The 12,501-nt window shown below is 44.0% G+C and overlaps 1 protein-coding gene across 2 annotated transcripts in view; it reads left to right on the top strand.

Annotated features, from left to right (window-relative positions):
- LOC141096814 (serine/threonine-protein kinase Nek11-like) overlaps nt 1-12,501 on the top strand; it is a 168,599-nt gene that overhangs the window by 111,305 nt on the left and 44,793 nt on the right. For both annotated transcript variants that reach the window (XM_073583660.1, XM_073583666.1), the window contains exon 5: nt 857-980. In XM_073583660.1, coding sequence (XP_073439761.1) covers nt 857-980 — 124 coding nt within the window. The remainder of the gene's footprint in view (nt 1-856; nt 981-12,501) is intronic.

Genomic DNA, 12,501 nt, shown 5'->3' with positions numbered 1-12,501 from the left:
AAAGTTCATTTTAAAAATTGTCTGTGTCTGACTGTGTACGCAGCATACCACATCTCCTGGGCAGGGGAGGAAGCAAAAGACAATACTGACATTACAGCAGGAGATCGCAGAGGATTTATTTTGTGAGGTTAAATATTTCCCTGACTGTTTTTAAACAATATTTTACCTCACAAAATGTATCCTCTGCGATCTCCTGCTGTAATGTCAGTATTGTCTTTTTCTTCCTCCCCTGCCCAGGAGATGTGGTATGTTCAGTGCACGGTCAAACACAGGGGTGAGAGAGACAGAGCACAGGGGGGAGACAGCTCAAACTGGACAGCACATGAGGGGAGAACACAGCACAGGAAGGAGAGAGACAGCAGACAAGGGGGATAGCACATGGGGTAGACAGGTCAAAGAAGAGAGCACAGACGGGAGAAGTCAGCACATGGGGAAAGAGAGCGTGGATAGGTGGGTGAGCACATTGGGAGAGAGATTCTCAGCGCTGCAAAGCCTGCCCCCATCGTGACATTACCGCCCTCCCGATACGATAGCATCCGGCCTCGATCTAGTGCATTTATATGTATCAATTTGAAAAACGTGCAAATGATTAGTTTTTTAAAATTGTCATATGAAATATCACTTTTAACTGCAGTATTTCCTTACTCTATATCAACCCTCCTGAAAACATCATCTATATTACAAGGGCCTGATACTTATATTTCCAGTTATCCTAAAAAAAAAAGTTGGAAAATAAGAGTGTATTTAATAGCATTCTACTATTACGTATTTGCATCTAAAGTGTAACAATTAGGTGGATGTCAGCAATATTATTCAGGAAATGAATCTAATGAAGTTATCTTGGTTTGTGTGTTAGGTGACTTTGGTGTGTCACGTATCCTTGCTCCACCTGATTTGGCCACTACTATAACAGGGACTGCTTCCTACATGAGCCCCGAGCTGTTCTCCAACGCTGGATACAACACAAAATGCGATATCTGGTGAGTCACAAACTGCATGTTTTATAGAGAATGAATCTGTATAAATAGTATAACATCCTGTACTGATCCTGTATGATACTCCGGAGCTGCACTCAGTATTCTGCTGGTCCAGCCACTGTGTACAATTACTGATCCCGAGTTACATCCTGTATTATACCGCAGAGATGCACTCACTATTCTGCTGGTGCAGTCACTGTGTACATACATTACATTACTGATCCTGAGTTACATCCTGTATGATACTCCGGAGCTGCACTCACTATTCTGCTGGTGCAGTCACTGTGTACATACATTACATTACTGATCCTGAGTTACATCCTGTATGATACTCCGGAGCTGCACTCACTATTCTGCTGGTGCAGTCACTGTGTACATACATTACACTGCTGATCCTGAGTTACATCCTGTATTATACCCCAGAGCTGCACTCACTATTCTGCTGGTGCAGTCATTACTGATCCTGTACTGATGCTGAGTTACATCCTGCATTATACTCCAGAGCTGCACTCACTGTTTTACTGAAGGAGTTACTTTGTATATACATAACACTATGTATCCTGTCCTGATCCTTACTGTTATCTGTCGCTTCAAATCTTATATTAACCTGAGTTATATGCATGTTTATAGTGTTCTAAAGCTGCCAGACTGACGATCAGTGCGAGTTCTATAGTTCAGAACCAATTCAGTCATTAAGTTATCACCTATAATGGTGATAACAAGGAATGGCCGGGCCGTGGATGTTCGGGTCCGTCGGGTTCTGCCGACCTTTATAAAAAAAAGTTTGGTTTGGGTACCAGAACGGTACCCAAACTTAATTCCAAACCAGGACCCCATTCAAGTAATTGGGGGTCCCGAACATACGGTGGGAAACACCAGCTGTGACTGGTGGTAACCCTACTGAAGTCACACAGAGGACAGCATGTGAGACAGCAGCTGTGACCGGTGGTGAAAAGGTCACCGCCGGTCAGGCGTCGGTTGATGACTACTACTCTCATGATGGCAGCGAGAGCAGGCAATGCTGATGAGAGAATTCATCAGCCTGTGCCAGTGCATAGTAAGAAAGATGTAATTAAGATATAACATTGATTCAGTGCATGTGTAGCTTACTGTACATGTATTTACCTAATGTATTAGCTGTTTAGCTAATGAATAAAGTAATAAAAGAAGAAAAAAATGCATGGGTCCCCCCTATTTTTAATACCCAGAGGAGGGAAAGCAGACAGCTGGGACTGGTGTTATTATTCTGGGAAGAGGCCAATAACCCTGAAGCTTCCAAGGATATTAATGTCAGCTTGCATTTCTCTGCCTAGCCCCTACTGGTTATTAAAATGGGGGGGACCCACAAAAATGACGTGAGGTCCACCTATTTCTAATAACCTTCAAAGGCTAAGCAGAAAGCTGTGGGCTGACATTAATAGGCTGGGAAGGGGCTACGGATATTGGCTCCCTCCCAGATTAATAACACTAGCACTCAGCCTCCCCAAAAGTTCTGGCGCTTAGCCTTGGCTCTTCCTGCTTTTCCCGGGGCGATGGCAAGTGGGGTAATATTTTGGGGTTGATGTCAGCTGTGTAATGTCGCTGACATCAAGCTCAGAGGTTAATAGGAGAAGTCCTTGTTTGGGGTCCGTGCACAGACACTAGGTGTCAGGTCTGGACCCTGAACTTTACTGTTCGGGTTCGCCCATTCCTAGTGATAACTTGTTTTCACAGGACAATCCCTTTAATTCTTCCCTAGAAGCAGTGATTAATTGGTAAATCAGGGGCTTTACTTTCTTTAGTCCCTTTCTTTCCCATACTACACTCAGGCCACCACGGACCTAATGGTTTATACCAAGATTTTTCTTGGAATAATGCTCCGTTGATTACCAGGTCAATGCACTAAACAGGAGTCATCTCTGATCTTCAGCTCAGCAAGTCCATTCCTGCCCCTTGATGCCAACTTTCCTTTGAGCCGCTTGCTTAATTACCTCTAATTGTGCAGATATTGCATCCTGCCGGCCGTCGCCTCATTTACTTCTCACTTAGTGAAACGTGGAGTCCCTTTTAATCTGCAGTTCTGCACGGAGGCTGCTTTCCCTCTGTGTTTGGTCTTTCAAAGAGACAGGAAGCATAAAGATGTCAAGTACGAATGTGGCAGGACGCAGATTTCCATTATTTCTAGTTGAAAAGTTTTATGATTTATCGTCGGCGAAGTAGTTTGAAAACTAACGACCGCCATCAGCGTCACATAACCGCTGTATGCTACCGCGCCGTACCCCGTCAATTGCTTAATAATAACCTGACATCTGCGGGAGGGATGTGACATTGCTCAGTGTGTGTTCTCCGCTTGTATTTTATGCATCACATCTAAAGACTTTACAAAGCTGTGAGACGCTCGAGGAAGGAGCGGAAATAGGATTTACTGATGGTATAGGTGGATGGCAACTGGAATACGCTTTATGCAAGGCGAACCGGTCATGTTCTTATTGTGGTGCTTTAATCAAAATAACCCCTTAACACTGTGATCACATTTGAACCCTCTAGAGTATTGTACAAAAGTTTTAGGCAGGTGTGGGAAAAATGCTGCAGAGTAAGGCCTCTTTCACACATCAGTTTTTCGCCGTCAGGCGCGATCCGTCTTTTTTTTGTAAAACCGGATCCGGCGAAATGCAATGCCGGATCCAGTTTTTCCCCATTGACTTGCATTAGCGCCGGATGGCATTGCGTTTCATCCATTTTTTGCCGGATCCGGCTACTTGTCTCATTCCGGCGTCTGGAAAAAACGGCTACTGTAACGTTTTTTGTCTCCGGCGAAAAAGCCGGAAGTACCGGATCCGACGCTTCCGGCTTTTTGCCACAATGAAAGTCTATGGGCGCCGGAATACGCCGGATCCAGAAAAAGACGGATCCAGCCACCGGATCTGTTTTTTTAAGTCTGCGCATGCTCAGATCCAATTGGCCAGCCCCCAGGAAACAGATATAGCCTGCTAGACGGATCCGGCAGAAAAACGGATCCGTTTCTACAGTTCTCCAAAATTTATGCCGTATCCATTTTTTCTAAAAATAGCCGGATCCTGCCTGACGGCAAAAAACTGATGTGTGAAAGTAGCCTAAGAATGAATATGAAACAAAACCACTTGGAACAAATCAGTTATAACCCCAATGGAGTCACATACCCTGTAGTAATGACTGAAAGAGGGGCGAAAATGGACACTCCTCAATAGCATATTCAACATGAAAAAATGGAGTACACGTCCAATATTGAAAATAGGTATCAAATTTATTACATATATAGTACTGACATAACAAATATACGTTACAGGATCAGGTAATATAGGCTGTTTTAGTCCTGAAAAAAGAAATCACTATATATAGAAAGCTTAGTGCTTTTGTTAATAATGGGCCATAAAATAGGGACTCAAAAGTGAAGGGAGATCATAAACAGGTGCGCATCCTGAAAACATACCCCCATTTATTCCATGCAATAGTGCTTACTCATTATAAAACTTAGTCAGGAACTGCAGCGCCGCCACCTTAGGTAAATAGAAATGTAAACCAAATTACTATTTGGTGTGACCGCTCTTTGCCTTCATCAATCCTTTCTAAGCATTCTGTTCTTTGAAGGAACTCGGCAGGAGGTTGTTCCAAACATCTTGGAGATCTGACCCCCAATCTTCTGTGGATGTTCCTTGTGCAGATCCTCCTGTCTTTTCATGTGATCCCAGACAGACTGGATGATGTGAGATCTGGGCTCTTCAGGGGCCGGATCATCACTTCCAGGACTGCTTGTTTTTTACTGTGAAGAGAGTAAATTTGGGGTGGTTTTCCTACTACAGAATAAATGTGGAACAGACACCTCCATGATGATAATACATGATGGGTAAGTATCTCAACATATACTTATAATATGTTCCAACGTTTCCAATATCTAAATGTGAGGGGGGAAAGAGTCTTACTCTTGCAGTACTTACTAATGAAAAATGACAATTTTTTGGAGGGTAGCAAAAGCTTTCCTCAATAAAAAAAATGTGTTAAATATTGCTAAAATTTGTGCATCACTTTTTTCATCTAATTTTTTTCTGTTCTTTAAATAAATCCATATTAAATACATTTTCCCATGAAGTATTACCATATATTTTTTTTTGCTTCCAATAGGAAAAACAACCCATAGACGATACTGGTAAAGCGGTATTACCTATCCTTTCACAGCAGTGTCAGTTCATCCTTTTTTTTTTTTTTTGTAGAACTAAAGTCAATGGAATACAAACATAGATATAAAGAAACACACAAAGCGTATAAACATCAGATGAACCAAAGAATTCATAAATTTTGTAAAGCTGAAAAAGGGATTCAATGCTGAAAGCTGCAGAGAACGATAGAGGCACAGCAGGTTCAGTAAGGGCAAAAATGAGGAGACTGGAAGATCTTTAAAAAAAGATAAACTCAAAATGAAGACTAAAAACAAAATTGTAAAGTAAAACTTTTTATACAGTCGAGCCAGTATGTTTTATATAATTATATAAGTCCCCTCCAGTGTAGAAACAAGGGGGGCAGTAGGATTGTAATCAGTTGTACCTCTGCCATAGTGGATAGAAGTGTTATAGAAATGTTATAAGGCCATATGACTGGGGGCGTATTGGGGGCACATCAATGGTTTATGGCCTCCAGATCGGAGTACTGAAAACTGCCTCCTATTTGTCGGAATCCTCCTCATCTTTTTGGATTTCTAGTCCCATCGCGATGTCATTAATTGTCATTAGCTAAGATTTCCGCACGATTAACCTAAAGGAAGACAGACGCAAGAGTTATAACAGCGCTGTACCAGATCATGGTACAGGTATGATTGTTGCCTGATTGACTTTTATTGAGGTTCTTCAGGTTTCATTGCGTTCTCTATTAATACTAACACAAATACTTAGCATGTATAAATACCAAATACCGGGGCGCACTGCCCAATACTAAATACCAACAGAAAAACTGGTGCTATAGTCTCATAAAATGTATATCTTTAATACAATACATGATAAATAATGACACTGAATACACAAACACTTCTCCTGATGAAGCTTAGCGTGAAACGCGCATCGGGGTCTTTTGATCATACTACACGGTTGTAAGTACAGTGTTCTTAATCTGATAGACATGATCCTCTTTGGCTGTCTAGGAATAGACCTTATAGACATGGAGATTTTCATACCATTAAATCATCATCCTTCTTGGGCTACTCTGTCTTTTTTGTGTATTCGCTTTATCATATATTGTCATAAAGATATTCATTTTATGAGACTCTATTGGTTTTCATTGTGTTGTCTGTTAGAAAAATAACTCTGTGTGCATTACTATTCTTCCTGCCAAACCTAATTATACTGTATTCCGAAGCAGTGATGGCAGTGTGAACAGAACCAGAGTCATTTTCCGGAGCAGGATAATTGATACTTATCCCTTACTCTCACGTAATCTGTGTATTTGTAAGAACTTTTTGCAGCAAACAATAGTCCTATGTCCACCTGGATACACAGTAATGAAATTTTTAATGATCTGGAAGAAAACATTGTTGCTGTAAAATCGCTGCTCATTGTTGGCTTTAATAAGAGGATATTTCATGAGGACCAGTGACAGAACTGGCACAACTAGGCCACAGGCTCACATCTGTGTGCTGAGTGCCGCCGCTCTATTCCCATATGATGGCATTCAACGCTAAGAGAGCTCGAAACTCTCAGGATAAGTTTATGCTTCAGTTAAACCATCTGTAGATTTCCAGGAATTAAATACGGAATTGGAGAAATCCCCTTACAGTTTCGGCTAAAGCTCGGCTCTGTACACCCTCCACCGCTGGCATGTTCATTGTTAATATCAGGACATGTCGGATGTCGGACATGTCATATAAGGATGCAGCGAGGTGTAGTGAGGTCCTTGAAGAACTGGTGGAAGGTCTGAGCCTTCTCTCATGAAGTGCTGACTACTGAGGCTTCATTTCTTTTGGGAATAGTTGGAATCTATTAACATAATTCATGCAAACTATTCAATAACTGCAGATGTTCGATGCACAATTTAGCAAAATAAGGATAATGCCCTCGAAATGAAAGTACTGCCCCTGATTTCGATAGATACTGCCCATGCCTAAAATAGAAATATTGCTCCTGGACAGTGCCCCACCCTGGATCCCTGTGCTACCATTTCAGAAATAGAGCTACATAACGTGATTGATTTTGATGTTCCTGCACCTCCTTCCATCCGCCGTCATCTGGCTGCATGCTGGCCTTTGGCCTTCTGATAGCTTTTGAAGTCGCAAGGTAAAAAGTCAAGATGGAGTTTTGAAGTTCACTTAAAACATGATATATATTAAAGGTGTTGTCAACTTTGGACAATCCCTTTTAAAAGAAGGGTCTTGTTAAAAAAAAAAGTTGATCATCTGGGACCCCAGTGATCATTTTTGATCAGTGGATCAGTCTGCCAGAAAGTGCTTTGTTCCTCTGCAGTGCCTCCAGAGGAAAAACAAAGAATTACGTAAATCAATGATCTGTCAAGCCAAGTCCCAAAGTGTGAGACACTCTTGTTGCCACTCCCAGCTCTGATTAAACATTCATCAATTTTTCTTAAAACTACCTATGAATCTTCTGTAAAATTCTGATTTAGTTTATAAAGAACATTTTTCTCTGTGTCTTTCATCTTAAACATGCAATATGCAAATATTGGTGGTCCATTATCTCACTTGTTGTCTAGAGAACATAATGTACAGTTAGGTCCATATATATTTGGACAGAGACAACATTTTCTAATTTTGGTTCTAGACATTACCACAGTGAATTTTAAACAAAACAATTCAGATGCAGTTGAAGTTTAGACTTTCAGCTTTCATTTGAGGGTATTCAGATTAAAATTGGATGAAGGGTTTAGGAGTTTCAGCTCCTTAACATGTGCCACCCTGTTTTTAAAGGGACCAAAAGTAATTGGACAATTGACTGCAAGGCTATTTCATGGACAGGTGTGGGCAATCCCTTCATTATGTCATTCTCAATTAAGCAGATAAAAGGTCTGGAGTTGATCTGAGGTGTGGTGCTTGCATTTGGAAGGTTTTGCTGTGAAGGAAACAGCGGTCAAAGGAGCTCTCCATGCAGGTGAAACAAACCATCCTTAAGCTGCAAAAACAGAAAAAACCCATCCGAGAAATTGCTACAACATTAGGAGTGCTAAAATCTACTGTTTGGTACATCCTGAGAAAGAAAGAAAGCACTGGTGAACTCATCAATGCAAAAAGACCTGGGCGCCCACGGAAGACAACAGTGGTGGATGATCGCAGAATAATCTCCATGGTGAAGAGAAACCCCTTCACAACAGCCAACCAAGTGAACAACACTCTCCAGGAGGTAGGCGTATCAATATCCAAATCTACCATAAAGAGAAGACTGCATGAAAGTAAATACAGAGGGTTCACTGCACGGTGCAAGCCACTCATAAGCATCAAGAATAAAAAGGCTAGACTGGACTTTGCTAAAAAAAAATCTAAAAAAGCCAGCACAGTTCTGGAAAAACATTCTTTGGACAGATGAAACCAAGATCAACCTCTACCAGAATGATGGAAAGAGAAAAGTATGGTGAAGGCGTGGTACAGCTCATGATCCAAAGCATGCCACATCATCTGTAAAACACGGCGGAGGCAGTGTGATGGCTTGGGCATGCATGCATGGCTACCAGTGGCACTGGGTCACTAGTGTTTATTGATGATGTGACACAGGACAGAAGCAGCCGAATGAATTCTGAGGTATTCAGAGCCATACTGTGGGCTCAGATCTAGCCAAATGGAGCCAAACTGGTCGTCGTTTCATACTACAGATGGACAATGACCCAAAACTTAAAGCCAAAGCAACCCAGGAGTTTATTAAATCAAAGAAGTGGAATATTCTTGAATGGCCAAGTCAGTCACCTGATCTCAACCCAATTGAGCATGCATTTCACTTGTTAAAGACTAAACTTCAGACAGAAAGGCCCACAAACAAACAGCAACTGAAAACCACCGCAGTGAAGGCCTGGCAGAGCATCAAAAAGGAGGAAACACAGTGTAACACCCCTTTAGGGATACCACGGTACACTGGGTGTTATGGGGGAGGGTCTCACCTCTCCAGGGCGCTGTGCCTCCACCCGAATCTTGATTGGAGCTCTCTCTCTGGGACTGCAGAAGGACAGTTATCTTCTGCCAGGGGCTGATTCGGGAAGCCCCTGCCACAGCTCAGTACACACACTCAGGGAACAGGAGTAAACCATTTAACAGATTTATTGCTATGCAGCAGAATTGAGGTGGGTTTAAAGTAATAACATACAATACAAATAACGATGCTCTATAAAAGTCATATACACATCACAGTCTACTTTTACTCCGACCCTGCAAATTTAACGTAGCAGGTTCCCCCCCTCTTTTGTATTAACTCAGTCCAAACGTTGGGGCCCAGTTGCCGTGGATGTTGGCTCGCAAATTAGAACCGTGGGTGCACTTAGAGGAATATTACTGTCAATAGTCTGGGTTGTAATGTACTCACTGTAAATAGAGCTGGTAGAACCACAAGTCTCAGAAGGGCACTCACTGTGTGTCTCAAATGGTCGGAGGGTTCATTGGACACCAGCTGGGGGCGGCAGGATTCAGGCCTTTATGCGGTGGGAGTGCCGGCAGAGCTCTCCGGGTCTTTGATGTTAATGGCCTCAAAGGGTGACAGGACCGAGCTCTCTCCAGCAGTGCAGGTATCTCAGCAGGGGCCGCCACACTCTCCAGAGTAGAGGAATGCAGATCCACACTGCTCTGTTTCTCACAACAAGCTGCCACGCTCCTTCTCTCTGCACATTTATTTTCACTTCCTGGTCAGCTCTCTCCCCCAAGTCCCTCCTCCTCCAGTCCACTGTCTCTCCTTCAATCCTTGCAGGCCGTGTCATCTGACTGAAACAAGGGTCCCTGGGAATTGTAGTCGACTGCCACTCAGGGGAAAAACGATTAATGTATGTAGGTCCCTGTTTAACAGCCGCTGCAAAACTCTTCTTAGTGTCTGTAACCTCCAATATGCCAGTAGCTGCTCTGACAGTTCCCTGAGTCATTGAAAGTGTCCCATCACGATATGAGGACTCACCACCTGAAACATGAAGGGGGGTTAAGGCATCCTGACTAACCCCAAATTTACCTGCACACAAACCATCACCTGGCCACATGGGAGATACCGGGAAATAAGGCCAAACAGAATTGGAATTACCTGGACACATGGGAGATACCGGGAAATAAGGCCAAACAGAATTTGAATCAGGGTGTATCAGCCTGGGGACCTCAGTGGTATGTCCCATTCCATCATAGGTCAGCATCATGGGTGGCCTAATGTCCCGTTTGGGACGAGTGTGTACCGAGGGGGCCCCCTCCTCAGCCCCCGACTCTTGTCTCTCCAAAACAGGCTCCTCCGGATGGATCTCTTCATTCAATATATGTCCTTCTTCTGAACTCTCCCCCAATTGTGGGCAGAGCGCATTAGCCTCCTGGCAAATGTCCCTTTTTCGTGTTTCCACTTCAGGAGTCTGGTTTACAGGGCCCGAACCTATGGGGCATGGGTCCTCGGTCCATCTGTAGCTCCATTGACCGTCGGTTTCCCATTCATCCCCAGACTCGCTGTCACTTCCTCCTGAGGCAACCCCAAGCTGGGGTTCTTCTCCTATTACACGGAAGGGTGGTATGACCTCCTTGGGTTGGCAGTGATGGTAAAGGGATATTTTTTCCCACAGGCAACAGATGGTGTCGATGATAGGTTTTGACAGCTCTGCCCCCTTTCTCGGGCTTTACTCTGTAGGCCGGGACACCGGGCAGCTTCTCTACCACCACCTAAGGGTCAGGACACCACCGATCAGCAAGCTTGTGCTTCCCAGGAAGGCGCAGTAGTTGGATAAGGACTCTATCTCCAGGCAGGAAAACTTGTTCTCGAACTCTACAGTCATAGCGAGTCTTATTGCGCCTCCCTGACCAACCAGAAGCCTGCTCTGCCAATCTGTAGGCTTTTTTCAAATCTTCTTGTAGCTGGGACACATATTTTAAGTAGGTCATCCCATTAGAACTGTCAAAGGATGTCCCAAAACTAATATCCACTGGTAGCCAGGCTTGTCTTCCAAACATAAGGAAATAAGGTGAGTATCCAGTTGACTCATTTGTGGTGCAATTGTAGGCATGAACCAACTGACTCACATGCCTGCTCCAGTGTCCCTTCTTCCTGGGATATAAAGAGCCTAACATGTTCAGAAGGGTACGGTTGAACCTCTCAGGTTGAGGGTCCCCTTGGGGGTGATATGGGGTGGTTCTGGATTTCTTGACCCCACAGATGGCGCATAGCTCCTTGATTAGTCTACTTTAAAAATCTCTTCCTTGATCAGTATGGATGCGGGCTGGCAGCCTGTAATGTACAAAGAACTTCTCCCATAGTGTTTTTGCCACCCTAATTGCCCTTTGATCTTTAGTAGGGTAGGTTTTGGCATATCGGGTGAAATGGTCAGTGACCACTAACACATTACTGACATTGCTTTCATCAGGCTCGATGGAGAGAAAATCAATGCACACTAGCTCAAGTGGGCCATCACTGGTAATGTTCACAAGGGGGGCTGTTCTCAAAGGCAAGGATTTTCTCAACACACACCGGGAGCATGATTTGCAATATTCTTCAATATCCGCTTCCATCCGAGGCCAGTAAAATCGGTCGGTCACAAGACCCGTGGTCTTCTCGATGCCAAGATGTCCATGATCATCATACAGGGACTTCATGACCATCCTCCGAAATCGGGTGGGTAACACCAGCTGTCTACGGACTCCTCCCTTCGGGAGCTTTGCCTCCCGGTATAGTAGTCCATTTCTTACTACTAGCGACTCTAGCTGCCGAGTCAGCAGGACAGACTCCTCTGTTCTTAATGCATTCTTTTCGGGCCTCCAGCCCCTCTTAACCCACCATCGGACTACCCCCACCGACCGATCCTCCTGCTGCGCCTTTCTAACTTGATCATGAGTCAGTTGAGGAAGAGTCTGGGGTTACATTTGTCACTCGGCAGTACAACCACAGGAGCACTTCACTGGATGCTCCCAAGAATTTAGCGCAGCACTGCATAGGGAGGGCATTAGTTTGATGTCTATGGCACAGAGTCTTCACCTCAGAGGCGGGGACCTCTATACATCCTCCCTCTTCTTCCTCAATTGAGGGTTCCCTAGGCAGGCGAGAGAGGGTGTCTGCATCAATGTTACTGATCCCTGGTCGATATTTTAAGCTGAAATTGTACAAAGAGAGCGCGGCAAGCCACCGGTTCCCTGTGGCATCCAGTTTTGCTGTGGTTCTCACGTAGGTTAATGGATTGTTGTCGGTATGAACCACGAAGTGTACCCCATAGAGGTAGTCATGCAGCGTGTCCACTACAGCCCATTTCAGAGCCAGAAACTCCAGTTTGTGAGCTGGGTAGTTGCGTTCACTGGGAGTCAATCCTCGACTAATGTAGTAAACGGGACGCAGACAGCCATCATGGTCCTGGTAGAGAAGCCCTCCTA

This window comes from Dendrobates tinctorius, unplaced genomic scaffold, assembly GCF_039654945.1.
Source record: "Dendrobates tinctorius isolate UK_male_01 unplaced genomic scaffold, ASM3965494v1 ptg000009l, whole genome shotgun sequence".
In the NCBI taxonomy this organism is placed as follows: Eukaryota; Metazoa; Chordata; class Amphibia; order Anura; family Dendrobatidae; genus Dendrobates; species Dendrobates tinctorius.
This window is presented reverse-complemented; position numbering and strand designations above follow the sequence as displayed.